Here is a 23107-nt window from a genome sequence, read left to right as displayed (position 1 = left end):
TTTCAGAAAGTTTATTGGACCCCTAAGGACTTAGGGACGAGGCCCTTAATGGATGAAGTTAGGCAAGTTTTTGCATAAGAATGCTACTCCTTCTTAATGCTGGGCTCACTTCCAACCAAATTTGGTCTTAATCATCCTAGTGAGTGGGAAATCATTTCTTAAATTCAGAAAGTTGATTTTACTTCTAGTGACCTTGGGGGCGGGGTCAAAAATGTAAAAGTTCGAGAATATTTTCCTTCAAAACACTACTTTTCCTTAATGCTTTAATGAAATTCATTTAAATTTGGCTGAAACATTATTCGGGTTAGGCAATTAATTCTGAAATTAAAGAGGAAATTACGCCATTCTTAATTCCTTGGTGGATTTGGCTCAAATTTGGTCTTGGATATTATTAGGGAGTCACAATGATATCAACTGACCTTTACGAACCATGGCTGGCCCTCTTGGTTTTTCTTCTTTTTTTTTCTTTTTTCAACAAGATTGCACAGGTATATATGTATTGCACTGGTCGATTTATATAGATACAAAGTTAAAGTATTTCATTTCTTGCTCTTTTGTGGCAAAAATATGACAAGGGTAAACAGTGATTTTCCAATCTTTTGACATCAAATGGCAACATTTTTTGCCTGGGTTCAGGAATTGCTTCATTGTTTATTCTCTAGTTAATTTCAAGACTACTCTAGGTCTTTGTACCACTAATTGATTTTCCCTGAAACTTGATTTTATGTCGATGTCTGCTGGGTTTAATGCTCAGGTAACAGCCAGGGTTACTTTGTAGTAGATTTTGGCTACCTTAAGTGAACAACATGCAGGAGGCCCATCACATGCTATCTAGAGCAATTATATGAAAGTATCTGGTCCAAGGACACACCCATTACATCTGAGACTTTTCCTTTTCTCAGCTTTCTGAAAAACAATCACCAGGCACCTTGGGTCTTCACCTGAGGTTGTGTAGGACAACACACTTCTAATTAAGTTATCACAGCCCCTTACTTACAATCAGAATCACATACTAACCTAACTGTGGACTAGTTACTGGACATTGGATCTTATGCTGTCTCTACCTATATAACATTTGATAAATGAGGATTATGAGTCAAATGCTATGAGAATATTCTAAAACATATATATTCTTAGGGTTATAATTTATACCTTCATGATTTAAAGAACAAACTTCAGGAGTTATGCATATGAAATGAGAATTCATTCAGGGAGGCTTCAGACTTTCATAGACAAGTACCATTTATTGTAATGGAATCTGAAAATAACTGAAGTGGGGACAAGGCTTCTTTTAGGTGAATAATGCCGAAGAGACAATAGGAAATTCCAGATGTTGGTGTGTTAGGGTGAGGCGAAGGTGGGGGGGGAGGGGCTTGTTATTTTTCTTATCAAAAGTAAATAAAATGAGGGTGTAATTTAATAGAAAAAAATGGTATATTAGTATATTAAGCATGGAATGTTGGTCTGAAAACCCATTTGCAATTATATATATACACATGAGTCTGTGTTTGCCAGTGTGGCTGTTACACAGTCTTTACTCATTACCTGTCTCACAAATATACACATAAAATACTTCCAGATTGGACATGACAGGTTCTGTCTATTTTACATATCTCTTCATTTGAGAAGAAGTCTTTATTAAATGCAATGTACAGGTTTGAAGTTTTTCAAGTTACAGAAAGAAATAAGCATTTGAGTATTATTTGTTAGTCATGTTTTCTCGTTATCAGATTGGAACTATTCTTTAATTTCAAGAAAAGTATCGATTTAACATATATTACACACAGTGGTCTATTTGTTATATCAAGGTCGTGGTAAGGGGTCAAAGGTCATGTGATTTTGTTCTTCCAAGTCCAGAAATGATTTAACTACTTCATGGGTGCATATGAAAATCATATAATTTTTGCAAGTAATATTAATTGATGAGACCAATTCTGGTGTAGACACAAATCAGGCTGTACAGTAGTGTTAAATATTTAGTGGTTGAATTAATTAGTTATGTTGATCAAAATCCTCTATTCTTATAGCAAAATTAAAAGTAATCTTTGATACTAGTCATACAGAAAGTGAGTTCCAATTCGAAGCAGAAGTTAAAACGATCCTTCTGTGGTGAAACCTGATAGATCAGAAAAACTTGTTTTGATTGATCAAACACAATATATCATAAAACTCCATTTTCATTGGTCAAACAGAATGTATCCTAGAGACAGTTTTGATTGGTTGAACAGAATGAATTGTCAAGCCCACTTTAATTGGTCTAGCACAACAAAAGCCTTCTTTGATTGGCCAAGCATAATATACCATGGAAACTAGCTTTGATTGGTTAAATATACTTTACAATGCCTGCTTGATTGTTCAAACATAATGTTTTATATAAGAATGATTGAATTAGTCTAATAAGGTATATTTGTCAGATGTTGAGTATCACAAAAGACAGATAGAGTCTTTTATTTTTTTCCACTTTTTTAGGTATTTTCAAAGAGAAAAGATTTATTGTTTCAGAAAAAGCATCAAACACATTTATAGATTATCACCATCATTTCAGACAATTTTCAGAATGAATTACAAAGACCTTTAGTGTAGATGGCCCATTCTGCAAGTCTTCAATGTCAGGTGCATGGTTTCAGAGTCTGTGCAGCAGTGCAAGTTGTCAGTATGATACAATCCTGGTGATGTGGTAGTGTAGGGGTAGAGAGGGGCTACACTTGGATCTCTCAGCATAGGTCAATAGGCCAGTGAATAATACATGGCCGTGATGTAAAACAAGGTGTTTTATGTTCTTAAATTATCCCACTTTTTATTTTCAGGAGAAGACCTCTATTGAAGGTTCCTTGTTTTTGTACCAAAGGTGAGTAGTATTTATTTCGTCTTTTAGATAGCTAGATCCCATTCATTTACTTCTTTTTGCATCCCACTAATTGTTTCATTTGAAGTCAACCTAAACCTCTTTACCTCAAAATAGATTGTTGTAAAGACAGGAAGAGTGGATTATTCCTCTGCCTGATTGATTACTGTGGCATACATAAGGTACCAATTTTCTCTTGCTTGGACCGTTAAACAAATGCTTTTCCATTTTATTTTGTCCATTCATTATCCCTAGAGAGGGTGATAAATAAAGTAACTGCTTTCTTAAAAGTTTGTACAGGTTTTGGTCCTCAATCATGATGCACAATGTGATATTAATCAAATTGAAGAGAACAGCACACCTATCACTATAAATTTCACTTACCCAGTAGACCATTGTCTGATCTGATTTTGGAAAAGGAAATGTTTAAAAAAAAAAAAAATAAAATTGGGCTTGAGATCAAAAATTTTCATTGCCCTGCGATGACCATCATTTCTTCGTCGATGATTTTTTGGCTGTAAATATCTTCTTCAGAACCATGAGACTAAGAACCATGATATTTGTTCTGTTGATCCGGTCTAGGCTTTTCAATATCCATTAAAAGCCACATAAGATTATCTTTTTGCTGTATTTATGCACAAAGTAAAGTGCCAATAAAATAATGACTTTTGGAAAAAAAACCACAAAAATTCAACCCAATGAATATATATGATTTTGCAGTAGTTTTTCGGAATATAATTTTTTATTCTAACGAGGTACATATACCCCTCATGCTTGATGTGAAATTGGTTATACATGGTTGATTATATCCCGACTCTGTTGACTTTTACAACGAACAATGTCCACCAACAATGATTTATTCTAAGCTGTTTCACCCTGTTAAAATCACAAAATTACAGAGGAAATGTTCAGTGTTAAGAAAGGAATGTCAGCCACACATTCACAAGTTGAGTGTGAGTACCATGGCGGAAACATCAATTATGTTCCTGGGTAGAACAATGTGAAGCACAAGTGACTACTGTGTTGGTTTATAGCTTGTTTCGTAGAACTTCTGTCAGAATGAAGCATAATAACGCAGGTCTTTTGTTTAAGATTTTCTCACCAACTCATGATCAATGAGTTGTATAGAGGTATGAAGTGAGCATCACAATACAATTCAATACCAACCTGTTCCTGAGCACAGGTTGTGTCCATGGTACGAGGTATATATCCTCAGGTGTGATACACTAGTTATCCTGCATTGTCAGTGTAACACTCTGGATGTAAATAAACAGGTATGGATACTGAGTTGTCAATGTGATACACTGATTGTGAATTAACAGGTATGAAATACCCAGGTACTGAGTTGTCAGTGTGATACACTGAGTTGTCAATGTGATACACTGAGTTGTCAATGTGATACACTGAGTTGTGAATTAACAGGTATGAAATACTGAGTTGTCAGTGTGATACACTGGTTGTTAAGATGTCAACGTCCTTAGTTGTCAATGTGATAAACTGGCTTATCTGATTTGCCATTGTGACAAACTAGGTGTAAACAGGTATAAATACTGATTTGTCAGTATGACACACTGAGAGTAAACAGGTATAAATACTGATTTGTCAGTATGACACACTGAGTGTAAACAGGTATAATACTGATTTGTCAGTATGACACATTGGGTGTAAACAGGTATAATACCGAGTTGTCAGTGTGATAAACTGGCTAACCTGAATTGTCAACATGACACACTGGCTGTAAACATGTTGACATCTGGAGTTGTCAGTGTGATAAACAGGTTATTCTGAGTTTTTAGTTTCAGTATGACACACTGGCTGTAAGCAGGTACAAAGACAGTTTTGTGTTAGTTTGAAAGGGTGGCTGCATGTGTGAACAGGTACACAGATGGTGTGTAATGTGATGCTGGCTGCAAAACAGGTGCACACCCTTAGATATTACTATACCCTGGCTTTAAAAGATATTGATCCGAAGTTGTCAGTGATGTAATACATAACAGAAAGTGAACAGATGAGGTCATGATCGGTACAATGAGATTACATGTTGTACATATATATATATATATATATATATATAAACTTATGTGTGTGTATGTATATATATATAAATTTACATACAATAGTTCGTTTTTATGTATGTATGTTATACTTAATAAATCACTGTCTAGGTAAAATGTAGATTTCGACACCTGTGAATAGCATTTCATTATTTCAAACACGATTATAGAACAAGGTTTTTGTCTATACTGTTTGTGACACTGATAAGTTGTATAGGAATTTCAACTACAAATAAACTTCAATAAAGATGATATTAGCAATAAATAATAATACAACATATCTGAACGTCACTGTATTATTATGTGAATGAAATGTTTCTTGGTTAAGGCGTTATGCCTCTCTCTACCAGTAATTTACTTGTTATAGCCTAAGGTATCCTTTTGATAATATATCATGTTGTTTCATCTATATTTTATCAGGAAGTTCACTCAGTTCGAATGCAATATTTCTGTTAGACCAACTCTTCTATGCAGCCTTTGGTCTCTGACAGGAAGCAGCTCTGGGTCGAAGCTAGGGGTCACAACCTGTGTAGTGCATTGAATGTTTACCCTTTCAATATCTACTATAGAACACAATTTGTGTAATAAAAGTCACTGGTAAATCAATCAAGTGTATTTAGTTGTGCCAAGTGTCAACATAATGACTTTGTAGATCATAGTATTCATTGAAGGCCTGATCAGGCCAACAGCCACGGTACCAAAGGGATATCCAATAGAACTATCAAGGAAAATGACTAAAAATAACTTGAAAAAGAAATTCCATTAAAAAAAAAAAAATCAATCAAAATTGATTGATGGTTTGTGTTAATATTGTTGGTACGACTGGAGCCAAGTGTAGACAGAACTAGTCCAATCACCAGCCTAAGGACAAATTCCTCCAAGGTTTAAACTGATTGCAGGTCATGATTACAGGAATAGGAAATCAGCTGCAAAAACGGACATATTGTGGAGACAAATTTGATCAGGACTGTCGATGACACTTGAAGCAAGTTGTCATTCATGAACGCTGATTTAATCTGCGGATGTCAAGGTTGGCTAGATGGGGGACACAGGGCTTTGACATGGGGGTTAGGTCTCCGTGGCCAAATGAGATTTTCTTCTTGGTCTAAATAATTCATCACTGAAGCCTGCTGTCTTTGTCCATACCACACCAGGCTTATGTACCTGGTGGTCAAAATACCAAGGGAGATCACCCACAGCATTACACACTCTCTGGCTAAATTAGGTTTGGATCAAAATGTCATCAGCCTCATGAATATTATATTTTGTTTAATATAACTCCATTCTGTTGGATCTGATTTTACTAACGTAGAATAGGAGCTGTGCTTTTCAAATGATTTTTAGATCTTCTGAAAAAACCCAAGAATCAAGTAAATGACCTGGTCTTTCAAAGTGCTGTACTGTAGTGTTATGTTTTCCATCAGGTCATATCTATATTTCTAGAACCATGCTTGTACCAAAAAGAAACACGAAAACCATTCTGATCACTTGGATCAGGTTTTTACAACAACAGAAATCAAATTTACAGTAACAGAAACAATATTTATAAGTTTCTTGAAATCAAACCTGTACACAGCTGTTTCAGTTTCAGTATAAACATGGTATACCATTGTCCAGGATTAAGGCCAGCTTTTTACTTGAGTCATATATAGGTCCCTGATAATTGTAAGATAGACACTGTACACAGCTGTTTCAGTTTCAGTATAAACATGGTATACCATTGTCCAAGATGAAGGCCACCTTTTTACTTGAGCCATTTATAGGTCCCTGAACATATTGTAAGATAGACACTGCGTTTATTTAAATGAATGGTGTCCACTAGCAACAGTATGATGATAAGACATATTACACAGCTATCATTTGTATACAGTATGATGAGAAGACATATTACACAGCTATAATTTGTGTACTTCTACAGATAGTTAGGATTCCAGTAGCTGTACCATGACTCCAGTCTATTCCATTCCATCCTTGTTGAAATGCTCAATATAAAGAGAAGAAAATGTGACAGCTCTAGAGTTCTGTAGAAGTATAAAGAATTGACCATACAAACTAATGACTACATGATACACTCTGTTGACTATGATAGAAAGCTGAGAGGTGCCAGACAGCTGGCTTCAATTGCTCCATTACCAATTGACAGAGCTCTGGAGTGAAACTGGTAAAGGTTGGGATCCTTGGGGTCACTGATGAGTCCAGTACAAGTGTAGGTTTTGAAGATAAGGAGCCTGTCTCTGACATACAAATGTGTACCTTTATATTCCTGACACTATACTTAGCGGTATTTCTGACATGGAAACATTTAGAAGTAGGTTGTGTTGTCTCTTGTGTATTAATCTACTGATAAATCCATTCTTGTTTCTTGGATTTCATACATTGTTTTTCTCAAAGTACATTTATTTGATTCCAGGAAATGTCAAAACACTGACTTTGTTTTATTGTTTAAAGGGATACTCTGCACAATTTCGGATTGGGATGCTTTTGAAGAAATCTGTACAAAATCAGCTATATATGTTTTCCACACTCCTCATCAAACATGATATTTAACTTTTTGGAAATTCTATATAGATCTAGATAAATTGATTTACAAACTTTCACGTAGCCTTGATTCCGTTATCATAGGTGTGCTTTATTATAAGCTGAACAGAATAAACATTTGTGTAAGTTATAAAAATCAACAGAAAATAAGCCTGATTAAGTAAGAAAATCCCAGCAGAAATTTAAGTGAACAGCATACACATACACAGGAGAGATATTTTGATGCTAACAATAGTTTTAAAAGTCATTAGAATGATTTCTTAAAATGTACAGAACAGACAGAAAATTTGCAATGGCTGTAATATTCCCTTAAACCGCGAAGAAAACAAAATTAAAATAAAAGAAAAAATAGCCGGGGTCATTTTAAAAGTTTTTAAAAATTCAAAGTCACCTTGTATCTATTGGCCATGGTGGCTTCCTCTGTGAACATGATGCTGAAGATACTGTTTGCCTTGTTTCTATATCTTTTAATACTAATGTTAATGTTAATACCATAATGTGTATGTAGTCCCCTTCCAGTCAGGTCACACATAGGGTGACCACTTGGTTTATACTGGGGTGTCATGATGACACTTAGACATACATTTTTCATCACACTGTAAAGGGCAATGATCCAACAGTAATAATGACATCACATGTAAGCAGTTTAGGAATGATTCCATCGCCTTTTCTCCTCAATTATGTCTATTACATTGTTGACATGATGGACTGTATACAAACTGACCCAATTGGTTTTGGAAGGTACCACTTAACTGCTGTTAGTGTTATGGGGAACTAGTATCAATAATTAGGTCTGAACTGTTTACTCTGATACAAACAATGCTTAGATAGGTAAGTACCTCCCCCAAACACCTCCCCTATCTTCCCCTTGCCCCCTTCTCTCCCTCCTCCCACCCCATCCCCCTTACAACCCCACTCCCACCCTATCCCCCCCCCTTACACCCCCAACCCCCCAGCTTAAATACCTGGTAATTAGTGCTGTAATTGATAGCATTCCTACCTCGGTGCCCTGCAATTAACAGCCATGATGTATATTTTACCTGTAAAGATGAGATTTCACTCTCAGTAGAAGCCCCAGCATCTAGACTTGAGATGTAACTCTTGGCTATGTAGAACATCTCATCTCTGGTCATCCAGTGCTCGTGATTATGTCTTTTCGATTGCAACGAAGCAAGTATGCATCACTGCCGAAGGGGCCACAGTGACCTCAGACATTCTATTGCGTTATTATTGTCCACTTTAAGGTTGCTGACCTCACGCTTCACATCCTGATGTGATTGTAGGTATCTCTGCCTTGTCTTTCACTTCCAGGCAGTTTCTTGGGCAGTGCTTTTTGTCTAGCATTATGTTCTGGTTGTCCAAAAAAACTAGGTTTGACAAATTCAGAGGAATGACATCTCAATGTCAGAGGTAGTTTACATCTTCATTTACATCTATTCTGTATTTACAATTAAAATCACAGGATGACAAGTCATATGTCCAAAATAATATATTTGCATAGTTGTCATAGAATATTACTAATCCATCAAATGCATCTATCAAAAAACTCAACCATGTTGATATGTTCTTATCCCAAAATTGAGAAAAGAGAAAAATGGATTGAATGAAATTAGACGATTACAGAAAACCATAGTCAATTTCATAATTTTTGTGATATGTAGTTATATGTTTTGTTGACATAAAGGAAATTTGAACTATATGAAAAAATTGAGAGAAAAAAAAATACTTTTGCAACACTTGGCCAAGACATCCTGGAACAGTCCGAAGACAAGAGAGCTACTCTTAAGAAGTTTCACCATTGTATTGTCATTAATTGTTTACCTCAATGAATTATGGTAAAGTGAAATTCAACTGTTGTATGTAAGAATTGGTAAATCCTCTATTGTAATAGTAAAGTTTGGCTGACAGCAGCGTGCTCGGTCTAACATGGAGCACTAACTTGAACTAGGATTTGGTGTCATGTACTAATCTGAGATAGACAATGGAAGGTGTGAGGAGGTGCTATGTCATTCTCTCTCCTTTACCAAGGTTAAGGGTTCTGACACTGATTGGTAAGGTAGGTAATGTAGATACGTATCAGCCCTACCACCCCTAGTGGTTCACTCTCCCCCAGACAGTACATTGTACACCTGTCTGTGTTGGGACTAGCACATACAACACAATAAGTATTGTGATAGTATCTTCACTCACCCCAGCATCTACCTGCAATCTCTTAGCCTGCCAACTAATGAGATACCTTCACAGTCTGATGGATGTGTAGGGAAAAAAAACATTTATATCTTTCTTTTTACACATGTCTTATGAATACTGGAGAAATACATCACATTTGTTAAGAAAAGAAATTTCATTCCTATTTTTGTTCAATTTTGTACTCTCTATAATGTTAACTTTTCTAAGCTGAGTTTCATGTCTTAGAGAACCAGGCTTAAAAAAATTGAAAGAATCAGGTATCAGGTTCTGGACTGAATTTTTCAATTTTGATAAAAAGAGAAGAGAAACTTATAAAAGTATACAGTGTAGATTTAAGCAATTAACATAAACCTTTTCTCTCTTGGAAAACTTGTTATGAACATAAGTTCCATCTTTCAACTTGTGACATCAGCAAGGAAGATGCCTTCAGGGTAATTTGTATGTAGAATAATGGTCTTAGAGAAAGGTGGGTCATTAACAAATCCTGTGCCTTGTCATAAATTCTTATATAAGCAGTAAATTCTCTATTCAGTTATATATTGTGTCTGTTAGAAAAAGCACATTTAATAGCTTAGCCTGCTACGGATTCAGATAGCTGGTCCCTACTTCCTGTTGGTACATAGCTCTGAGTGTAGGAACCGGGCATCCTGTAAATTATTCAATGAGGAGAAATCAATCTCTTTCACAAGTTAATTCCATCGTTAATTATTCATGTGTGATTCCAGTTTTGTGTATGTTGTCTGTAACCAACGGGCAAATTTTACATTGGAAAAATGCAATCATACACAAAAAGTCACTGGTGTGGTCCCTCTATGTACCCTACAAATGAATCATTCACAGATTGAGATTCATCATTTTAGACCCTCAATTTACCATTGGTTAAATCATACACAGAAAGTCACCTCTTTGAACATTCTGTATACCATACATAAAATCATACACAGAAAGTCACCTCTTTGAACATTCTATTTACCATACACTAAATCATACACAGAATGTCACCTCTTTGAACATTCTGTATACCATACACTAAATCATACACAGAAAGTCACCTCTTTGAACATTCTGTATACCATACTCTAAATCATAGACAGAAAGTCACTTCTTTGAACATTCTGTATACCATACTCTAAATCATACACAGAAAGTCACCTCTTTGAACATTCTGTATACCATACACTAAATCATACACAGAAAGTCACTTCTTTGAACATTCTGTATACCCTACTCTTAATCATACACAGAAAGTCACCTCTTTGAACATTCTGTATACCATACTCTAAATCATACACAGAAAGTCACCTCTTTGAACATTCTGTATACCATACACTAAATCATACACAGAAAGTCACCTCTTTGAACATTCTGTATACCATACTCTAAATCATAGACAGAAAGTCACCTCTTTGAACATTCTGTATACCATACACTAAATCATACACAGAAAGTCACCTCTTTGAACATTCTGTATACCATACACTAAATCATACACAGAAAGTCACCTCTTTGAACATTCTGTACACCATACACTAAATCATACACAGAAAGTCATGGTTTTGGGCCCTCTTTATACCATACTATAAACCGTACACCGAGAGGTTTTTATGCATAGATATTATATGCTGTTGGCAGTTGCTTAGGACTGCATTTTCAAGGGGATATGTGCTTTACGAGAATTCATTACAGGATGCTAAACTTTGCCAGTAGTATAATTGGTAAACATATGAGTGTTCTAACACCATGTTAAGTGTAGGTAACCCCCTTAACTAGATTATTAAAACCTTAAGTGAAATTAAGTGTAATGACAGCCAGGGACAGTTGACATGTATGAAATTAAAGGTAGAGGGCCAGATGTACAGTTAATACACTAGATGACACCTCCGAAACACCAGACGATGTATTATCTGATTACATGTGGCTGCCATTTTGGACACAATGCCACAGTTTTGTTGTGGCATGCGTATGATATCAATTAACCCCTTCACTACTCATAAAACAATTGGTAAGCTCGCTGTAGTAATTACCCGTGATCACGGTACTTTTATTCCAGCCATAGGCTAAGATAGGTCACCATATCCGTGCGAAAATGGACCTGTAGCGAAATAACCTACAAAGCTTCATCTCTGTATTACCAGGTTTCAAAATGGCCAATTTGCAAAGTAAATGATGTCCTTAAGCATGTGATTGTGTATAAAAGCCATCTGACATTGACCTCAGGCCTTTGTTAACAATTATGTTGACATTTTTGAAAATGATTGCCATGGCTATAACTTACTTCCATGCAGGCTTTTGTGTTTGATTAGAATAAAGCCAGCAATAGTGAATGTTTTGTGTTTTATTTCTGGATTGCAAGTTTTACTCTTATTCCCACAAATAAATGGTGGTTTGAAGGGCAAGAGAACTGATGTGCAAGGTGCAGTTATCATTTCTTTGGTTTTTAAAGGACAGCATGCAATATATCACCAACATGTTTCCTTTCATCACAGCTACCATATTAGCAACATAAAAAAATTATGAAACAATTTACAAAAGGCATAACTCACAGAGTTAATGCATTCAACTTTGTTGAATTTTCAATGTAAGATCCAATATGTAAAAGGTCATTCTAATAATAAACTTTATTATTTTACAACAATTGCAAAGCAAGTTTTTCCAGCTTGCATTAATCGCTCTTGTTGTCCTGGATGAAGGCGCGCGAGGGGTCTTACTGTGAGAGGAATCCAGAGTACCCAGGCAGAGCCCATGTGGTTGGGAAGGTGACCCCATACCTTTCCACATCCATTCTGCGAATTGAACCTCGGATGGCTAGGTGAAAGACGAGTGCGTTACCACTGCGGAACCTTACCACAGGTCATTCTGATCGGAACATTGTATTATATACAGGAACTGTGGTTACAATACGACTCAAGGATCATTCCTTTAATTCTTGATCAAAGCATTGCAGAGATCTTGATATAAAACATAAGCTGTAGTTTAAGTAAAATAAAGAAGATATATTAAGCCAATTACATGTAGCATCACTATCCAATACATATGTATTACAATATTCTATATCTACCTTGTCATATTAACGATACAGTTCTTGATATACAAAGATATGATTTATCAAGCATTCATTTGTCTTTGGACTGATGTATGTATGCTAGAATAAGCATTCAATTTTCCTTAGATCTTATGACCCTCATTACCGAAGAAACAAGAAAACAGAAAAAGACAAATTAAAAAAAAATAAAGATAGAGAAAAAAATATAAATATGGTAAGGCATGACCTTTGACCCTTTGACCCTTTGACCATGACCATTTCCATTAAGAGGTGAGATAAATCTTTTTGTTGCATTACTGTGTGTATTATGCTGTAAGTTTCAACATGTGTGTATTACACAGAGCCTTCTCAACGTCTGGTGTATTTATAGCCAAGGCATTTGAACATGTGTTTTATTTTGTAGGGTGTTACATAAGATGTAAGGACCCACTGCTCTGTGGTGTAGATATGCTGTGTTAGGCTAATGGTCTTCCACCCCATCTGTCAGTGTACCTATTTTGTGTGACATATACAGCTACCACATGCAACAGTAGAGGCCTCACTGGTCATGTATCAGTGCAGTTAGCAATTCTACTCAGTGCTGGCTCTCAATTGGTTTACAATAAGCTTCAGTGATACGATGGTCGAAATTGCAAATAATGAATCAAACAAACAAAAAAAATGAACATTTCAAGATGTGAAATTCCTAATTCTGAAAACGATCTCATCTTTTTGAAGAATTTCTTTGAGATATTTTTCATTTAAATTATGAAATCCCTTTGATTTCATTTCAAGTCCAGAGAACCAAAAAAATGATGTAAAAAAATAGACATATTTACGTCTAAATTAAAAAAAAAATAACCTGTAATTGTTACTTGCCAGGTTCACAAAGTTTATTTGTTTGTTCTCTGGGTTTTTTTCTTATTTACTTCATGTACAGCCATGTGAAAAAGCATACGTTAGTTTTCAATTTATATTAGCTGATAGCTGAAAATGTTTTGCAAACAGAAAATAAAGAAAGCTCATAGGTTTTTTTACAACCACATTTCGAGGCAGGGTCTCCTAGTATTAGCTGGTAGCTATATCAGTGAACAACAAGCAGGAGGCCCACCATATGTTATCAGAAAGATATTCAGCTAAGTGTCTTACCTAAAGGCACAACTGGAACTGCACAGGACATTTCGTGATATCAGTTCCCTAAAAAACACAAACTACCTTGGATGTAGGGTTTTGAACCACATAACTCCCATTTTCACCTCAGCTTGCAAATTCCAAAGCCAAAAAGTATGACCTACTGTAGTCTCTTCATTGCCTGTTTCACATCTATCGCTGTCTTTGGTATTGTAGTTAACCATTGGTAATTATCACTATGATCGACTCATGTTTGAGCACAGTATCTAGGGATGTATTTCTTTTTATAACATGCACAAAGGGTGTTAAACATATCAAAGGAATTAGATTAATAAAGAATACACTGGATGTTACTTACTGTACTGAAAAGCCTTTCCATTTTCTCAAAGTTCCTATAAGGAACATGTTTTCAGATGTATCATTATAAACAATTACACTAATGACCTGCCAGACACCATTGTCATATTGTGTGACATTTGGATTGAAAGATTTGCCATACTGTCGACAGATCTTATTCATCTGCCTTTGACTGTGATTAGGGAAATGCCTGATAGGTTGTTTTGGATGTGACATGATTTTTGTGACATTGTGTGCTTGCTGTGTAAAAGGTGGAGACTGAATCTTAATTCTAAATCACATTGCCTTCCACATGCTTGTTGTGTGGCTGGTAAGAGACATTGAACTAACAAGACCCTGGGGCACCTGCTCATGTCCAACAGTTCAGTCTAGTTTGTCATCACCTTGCTAATTATATCTTGACTGGCATCAACTGTCTACAGCAGCCACTAACACCGTGTTACCAAAGTCTTCATTTCAGGGAAGACCAGTAAGTCTACACTGAGCTTATTGCCAAATCTGTTTGCTGTACTAGTACTGTTCTGTCAAGATGCACATGCAGTTGTGTAATGAACACGCAGTTATAAGTGTGTTGTGAATGTCTCCCCATCATATTTCATATATGAAGGAAACAGTCGTCTGGTATATTAGAATACGTTTACCTTAGCAGTGTGACAGTGTAGCATGTATACTGTACATAGTTTGTATTCAAGCGACATTTTGAGACACCAACATCTAATGAAGACCTCACCTAGATCTAACCTTCAAGGAATGAAATGGCTGAGAAAGACCACTAAATATATATATAGCAAGGCTTTGGAAACATTTCTCAAACCACTTAGCTCATAACATGTATACCAATTCAGTCATTCAAATCCTATTTGAATTTTTTTACCAGTCACTCCAAGTCAATGATTTTTGAAAAAGTATGTATGTGGTTATAAAAGAAAAACATTTGAAACAAAAAAAAACTGTGATTTCACTCTTTTTGGCCATTGTATGATCAGTTTACAAGTAAAGGTGCTATCAAATATGAAAAATCCAAGCAATATTTTGTCTACATGTCATCAGTTTCTTTCTTTTTTATTTTTTTTTTGAAATCCCTTCATTTAACGCTGAAACCCTTTTGATAATTTTTGTTTGAATCTTTCTTCTTGTTACAGTCTTCCTCCAACCCCTAAACCTGCTTTACAGTAGTGTGAAATGGTACTTAGAACTGTCATTACTGTCACTTGCATCACAGGGAGTGGAACTTAAGTCTTACACAGATATGTTTAAGTTGCATCTTCGAAGATTGTCATCAGTTAATCTCTGTGTGTGTGTGTGTGTGTGTGTGTGTGTGTGCGTGTGTGTGTGTGCATGTGCATTTTTTTTTTTTTTTGGTTTTTCAAGATTTTATGCGTTCATTAACATTTTTGCTCAATTTACAAGTAAAATATCAGCAGCTGCTTAAATTTTGATGCCATATTGTTGTCACAGATTTTTAACCTAAATAAACTTAAAGAAACTTCTGGGTTTCATCCATGGAAAACAGAATGCATATGGTGATAAACTTGCTTTGTCTTTGCATGTGGTTAACACTGTCAACAATGGTGTATAGTGGTAAACTTTATAGAATTGTGGTACAAGTTCTTCATTGGTATATAATTGTAAACTTAATATGGTATTGTGGTACCCTTTCTACAGTGTTGTATATTGGTAAACTTTCTATGGGCATGTGGTACACCTACAGTGTTGTACAGTGGTAAACTTTCTATGGTAATGTGGTACACCTACAGTGTTGTACAGTGGTAAACATTCTATGGTAATTTGGTACACTTACAGTGGTATATGATGGTAAACTTTCTATGATATTGTGGTACACTTTCCACAGTGTTGTACAGTGGTAAATTTTCTGTGGTAATGTGATACACTCTCCACGGTGTTGTACAGTGGTAAACTTTCTATGGTAATGTGGTACACCTACAGTGTTGTACAGTGGTAAACATTCTATGGTAATGTGGTACACTTTCCACAGTGTTGTACAGTGGTAAATTTTCTGTGGTAATGTGGTACACTTACAGTGGTATATGATGGTAAACTTTCTATGATATTGTGATACACTTTCCACAGTGTTGTACAGTGGTAAATTTTCTGTGGTAATGTGATACACTCTCCACGGTGTTGTACAGTGGTAAACTTTCTATGGTAATGTGGTACACTTACAGTGGTATATGATGGTAAACTTTCTATGATATTGTGATACACTTTCCACAGTGTTGTACAGTGGTAAACTTTCTATGGTAATGTGGTACACCTACAGTGTTGTACAGTGGTAAACTTTCTATGGTAATGTGGTACACTTACAGTGGTATATGATGGTAAACTTTCTATGATATTGTGATACACTTTCCACAGTGTTGTACAGTGGTAAACTTTCTATGGTAATGTGGTACACCTACAGTGTTGTACAGTGGTAAACTTTCTATGGTAATGTGGTACACTTACAGTGGTATATGATGGTAAACTTTCTATGATATTGTGATACACTTTCCACAGTGTTGTACAGTGGTAAACTTTCTATGGTAATGTGGTACACCTACAGTGTTGTACAGTGGTAAACATTCTATGGTAATGTGGTACACTTACAGTGGTATATGATGGTAAACTTTCTATGATATTGTGATACACTTTCCACAGTGTTGTACAGTGGTAAACTTTCTATGGTAATGTGGTACACCTACAGTGTTGTACAGTGGTAAACTTTCTATGGTAATGTGGTACACCTACAGTGTTGTACAGTGGTAAACTTTCTATGGTAATGTGGTACACTTACAGTGGTATATGATGGTAAACTTTCTATGATATTGTGATACACTTTCCACAGTGTTGTACAGTGGTAAACATTCTATGGTAATGTGGTACACCTACAGTGGTATATGATTGTAAACTTTTATGATATTGTGGTACACTTTCCACAGTGTTGTATAGTGGTAAACTTTCTGTGGTAATGTGATACACTCTCCACGGTGGTGTACAGTGGTAAACTTTCTATGGTAATGTGGTACACCTACAGTGTTGTACAGGGGTAAACTTTCTGTGGTAATGTGGTACACATACAGTGGTATATGATGGTAAACTCTCATGTTGTGGTATAACTTTCTCAGTATGGTGCAGTGGTATACCTAGGACAACAGTGCAGTGAAGCTGTGATTGTTGAAGGGAAAAGAGGCTGAATGTTTAATGTAAGGGTCATACTAACACCTGAACTGGCTCTGATGGAAATGTTATTGTGATGGTTAACCAAGACTTCTCTCTTATACAGACATTTGAAGCAAGTGCTTTACAAGTCTCCAAACCAAAATAAAGATCTTGTAATGTCACATTGGCTGTTTCTGATTCCTTTGAGATATAGCTGTAACAACCTGTCCAACTGAATCAGGATCAGGATGGTGGCTCGGTATTTAGTACAGGGATAGTGACACACACAGGGACATTTTAAGGGTAGATTTATGCAGATATGTTGAAGGAAAAGCAGGGAAGACGACGAAAATTATAATTAAGAAATTTCAGTTTCATTTGTCAGGTTAGTAAAATCAATACTGGAATTGTCGTCAGATAAAACAAAGTGTTATTTCTTTGCCTTTCATTGATGCAAGGCTCGGAGAAAATAAATCTTCATTACGATTTACCACCCATCTTCTTTTAATCATTTATTATTGTCAAGATTGACATTTAGTTTATCAACTGAGGATAAGCTGATGCTTAGCTGTGAAGAACAGACTTGGCAAGCTACTTTCAACAAGAAACTTTCAGATTTGCTGTTTGAATGAGAGATTCTTGGGGAAACAATGCTCTTAAAACTGTTACTATCAGCAGTAATAAATGTCAAGGAAATTGTTTATCTACACATGGTGAAATATCACGATACGAAAAGTTTCGGATTATCTTGAATTAATATTAGGAAAAGGATAATGTCCTTTACCACAACACATAACACTGTATTATAGGAATAATATGGTTTTCTTTACTTGAAAATGGAGATTGTTTTTACCTCAACGAAAATTACTGAATGATAGGAATTATGTGAATGTTCTCTACCTGATTATCATGAAAAACCATATGGTGTAGGAAAGTGGGATTCTTCTGTATCTCAACATGAAATACTGTATGATTTAGGAATATTGGAAACCTTCTGTATCTCAACATGAAATACTGTATGATTTAGGAATATTGGAAACCTTCTGTATCTCAACATGAAATACTGGTTGATTTAAGAATAATGGGATTCTTCAGTATCTCAACATGAAATACTGTATGATTTAGGAATATTGGAAACCTTCAGTATCTCAACATGAAATACTGTATGATTTAGGAATATTGGAAACCTTCTGTATCTCAACATGAAATACTGGTTGATTTAAGAATAATGGGATTCTTCAGTATCTCAACATGAAATACTGGTTGATTTAGGAATAGTGAAGATTTTCACTACTACACATAATATTGTATACAAAGTAATGTGGGAGATAGTCTCTTCATTCACACATAGTACTTGGTTCTGTTTGATGTTTCATATAGACATTGATGATTTATACTGAGATACATAGAAGATTAGAAATACACTAGACCACCATGCAATCAACACTGTAGAAGGAACACAAACATATAGAACTGGGACAGGGTTGTAGTAAGTGTTCACTCTTCTGATGTATACCTCCTTCAATGGCACTTGTCTGCCACCCTCAGCCTCATTATAACAGTTTGTCTTCAATTATTTCTGTCATGTTTTATATGTGATTACTGTTTTGGAAGCTGCTGTACTTAATTTCTGTTTTGGCCGTCTCTAGGTTGTATATTTGTGCTTTTTGCCATTTTCCAACCTGAAACCTGTGTCTGTGAACTAGTATCATAAAATGTATGTGTCCGGTGCTTTTGACATAATTATCGTTTTTATACTTTCATTTGTAGTCTTTGCTTTGTACTTTTTTAATAATCATTGATTTAAACATTCATGTTTTCCTGGGATAGATTTCAATAATTCTACGGCTATGTATTGAGTTGTATTGGTGAAGGTTTGCTGGGCTTTGTTTATTTGTATGTATCCTGAATATTGTCAGCAGTGTCATGGTTGTTATGGCTGGGGAATTCATTTAAATCAACACTACATTGGCACATTAATATTTCATTAAATTGGCCTTGTCATGCAGTCCTTCTAAAATCCCACACTGGTGAGTCTTTTGTCTCCCTGGTGAGTATTTAAATATGGACAAGTTGCCACAGATGTGGTGTATATCAAACTACATCAACACTCTGTTCTATTAAGCAGACTCGTTACCAGTGAAAGCATACACAACTGTAGATATGATAATGTCTGTCATTGTGAGAGCAGTAAGGTTATGCGCTAAATTGCAAAATGTATCCATGATTTGTATCAAAGTTCAGGTTATTTGCTTCAAGGGCCAAATGGGCTTAATGCCATGCTGCAGTGTTTCTTGTACGGCAGCTGTCAAACTTTTGAATTTAAATAACTCCATCTCTAAAACATAAGAAAAAGAATCATAATATTTTGCTTGCAGATTCCTGGGATGAAGCTTTAAAGAGTTTGCAAAAAAGAAATGAATGACCTTGAATTTTGTTCCAGGTCAATTTTTTTAAAATGCTCAAATCCACTTCTTTTGATTAAGGAGGGGTCAAACATGCCTAAGAGTAAAAGGATCCATCAGTCTAGATATATAATGTTAATCATTGAGTTGTACCCTATATTGTCCCTCCTGACACCATTGCCAGGCCAGACATCCCTCTATACCAGGATCCTACAATGTCCCACCCAATACCATTATATGACTGCTATGATCACATACCTCTGACAACACCTGTATCCTCTTAGATAAAGATATATAACCCACATATACAAAACACATGTCAGACATTTTCTGGATCATTCCCTTTATACCCAGTATGTAAGTGTATGGTGATTGTGTGTTACCTACACCTCGTCCTCTGTCAGATAGAGTCATTTTCAGCTCTCTCCCCCCCCCCAGCTCAGTTTTCCTCCACGCAGTCATTCTCAACCTTCCCCTCCTCCCTAGCTCAGTTTTCCTCCACACAATCACTCGCAACCTTCCCCTCCTCCCTAGCTCAGTTTTCCTCCACAGTTACTCTCAACCTTCCCCTCCTCCCTAGCTCAGTTCTCCTCCACAGTTACTCTCAACCTTCCCCTCCTCCCTAGCTCCGTTCTCCTCCACACAGTAATTTTCAACCTTCTTCTCCTTCCCAGCTTCCTTCCTCTCCACATACAGTCATTCTCAGTCCTCTTTTCCTCCTCAACTCCCTTCTTCCCCACTCATCAGATTTATTTCACATTAAGATTTAACCCTTCCAACATCATATACTGATTCTTTAATTACAGTTTTGTCTTTTCTTTCATGCATTGAATGTTAATTTATCCTTTTATTTTCCTACTTATGAAATCTGTTTATTTTCTTCATTTCTTTAATGGGATATACTATTCCCACCCCTGTTGGTCATTGTGGTAACTACATAACAATGACATGTTACCAGCAGTGGGCAGACACTTCCTTGTATACTGGTAAGTTTTTTCTGTCGATAAAAACCAATTAAATGATAAAGTTCATAATTTTTTTCCATACATACAGCCTAATTCCTTAGTTTGAGGCTAAATTTTGGCGTTTCTTTCCATCAGCTGTTTTCCTCATTCACCCTCTAGGTTTCAAAATTTAGACCCTTACTACCTAGAAGACCTTGATGCAAATTCACTATCTGGTTCTACTCTGTCTTATTCTGTGTTTGTATCTGTCTTTTGTCTAATCTGCTTTGTGTATATTGGAAATCAAATCTTAAACTAGAGTGAATTCATTGGAAGTCGATTTGGTTTCACTCAGATGTTAATTTTATACTTCAACCATTTTTTTTTCTTATTGAATTTCAGGAAAAAATCAAATACCACCTAATCTAACTTCTGATCTTCTCTTAACCAATACCATACAAAGGAATTTAGAATATTCCGAATTCTTCTGCTTTCTCTCTAAGTTGAATGCCAAAATGACAATTAAATTGTCTCGCATGAGATTGTTCTTACCATTTAAGTTATACTAAATGAAACCACGGACTACTGTGATTTGCTATAATGATTCAATCCTAATCAAACAGGATATTACTGTGCTGACCCGCTGATTTGTCGCCAGTGGAAAGTTATCTTTACTGAGCATGAACATTAAGGCTTGCACAGAAAAAAAAAAACACTAATACCAGCCTTGTATTATGCAAACATTTGGATGACGAAACCGTTGGAGGAATGATGTCTCTTTTGGTAGTACAAAATCTAACTATTTAAGACTACACATATTTAGATAATTGATAAACTTTTAGATACAAATTCAATATAAACGCACAGTTCATATGTGATGATTCTTTGTATAATTGTGATTGTAAACAATATTTCTGTTTCACCATTACCCAGCCTTAGCTGAGTGGAGGTCATAGGCCCGAGAATCTGACCAATGGATTGGACACTCCACGCCTGTGATTCAATCAATGATGATAGATATTTAGTCTGTGTACAGAGGTGGTCAACACAATTAATCAAAAACCAGAGATGTGAGAGAGGATCACAGACACACCTGACCCCAATCCTGGTACGACCACAACAGGGGACAGACAGTGTAGAATTGTACATTATATAGGCTATATAGACAGTATACTGACCAGACTATAAAGGGCACAGTGATATAGATTGTGTCTAGTATACTGACCAGACTATAAAGGGCACAGTGATATAGATTGTGTCTAGTATACTGACCAGACTATAAAGGGCACAGTGATATAGATTGTGTCTAGTATACTGACCAGACTATAAAGGGCACAATGATATAGATTGTGTCTAGTATACTGACCAGACTATAAAGGGCACAGTGATATAGATTGTGTCTAGTATACTGACCAGACTATAAAGGGCACAGTGATATAGATTGTGTCTAGTATACTGACCAGACTATAAAGGGCACAGTGATATAGATTGTGTCTAGCATACTGACCAGACTATAAAGGGCACAGTGATATAGATTGTGTCTAGTATACTGACCAGACTATAAAGGGCACAGTGATATAGATTGTGTCTAGTATACTGACCAGACTATAAAGGGCACAGTGATTAGATTGTGTCTAGTATACTGACCAGACTATAAAGGGCACATATAGATTGTGTCTAGTATACTGACCAGACTGTAAAGGGCACAGTGATATAGATTGTGTCTAGTATACTGACCAGACTATAAAGGGCACAGTGATATAGATTGTGTCTAGTATACTGACCAGTGGCTAAACTACAGGGGGCAGAATGATATAGACTGTGTCTAGTACAGTGGCTAGACTACAGGGGCAGAGTGATATAGACTGTGTTTAGTACAGTAGCTAGACTACAGGGGGCAGAGTGATATAGACTGTGTTTAGTACAGTAGCTAGACTACAGGGGGCAGAGTGATGTAGACTGTGTTTAGTACAGTAGCTAGACTACAGGGGGCAGAGTGATATAGACTGTGTTTAGTACAGTAGCTAGACTACAGGGGGCAGAGTGATGTAGACTGTGTCTAGTACAGTGGCTAGACTACAGGGGGCAGAGTGATGTAGACTGTGTTTAGTACAGTAGCTAGACTACAGGGGGCAGAGTGATATAGACTGTGTCTAGTACAGTGGCTAGACTACAGGGGGCAGAGTGATGTAGACTGTGTTTAGTACAGTAGCTAGACTACAGGGGGCAGAGTGATATAGACTGTGTCTAGTACAGTGGCTAGACTACAGGGGGCAGAGTGATGTAGACTGTGTCTAGTACAGTGGCTAGACTACAGGGGGCAGAGTGATGTAGACTGTGTTTAGTACAGTAGCTAGACTACAGGGGGCAGAGTGATATAGACTGTGTCTAGTACAGTGGCTAGACTACAGGGGGCAGAGTGATGTAGACTGTGTTTAGTACAGTAGCTAGACTACAGGGGG

At 36.2% G+C, this 23107-nt stretch overlaps 1 protein-coding gene across 1 annotated transcript in view; it reads left to right on the top strand.

Moving 5' to 3' along the window:
• Positions 1–23107, top strand: part of LOC132558637 (mRNA-decapping enzyme 1B-like) — a 99324-nt gene that overhangs the window by 9750 nt on the left and 66467 nt on the right. The window contains exon 2 of the mRNA XM_060223235.1: positions 2808–2848. Within this exon, the coding sequence (XP_060079218.1) occupies positions 2808–2848 (41 nt within the window). The remainder of the gene's footprint in view (positions 1–2807; positions 2849–23107) is intronic.

This window comes from Ylistrum balloti, unplaced genomic scaffold, assembly GCF_031769215.1.
Source record: "Ylistrum balloti isolate Yb309-2 unplaced genomic scaffold, AGI_CSIRO_Ybal_v1 Utg370800, whole genome shotgun sequence".
Classification (NCBI taxonomy): Eukaryota; Metazoa; Mollusca; class Bivalvia; order Pectinida; family Pectinidae; genus Ylistrum; species Ylistrum balloti.
Note: the sequence above shows the minus strand (reverse complement) of the source record. Positions and strands in the feature narration are given on the sequence as shown.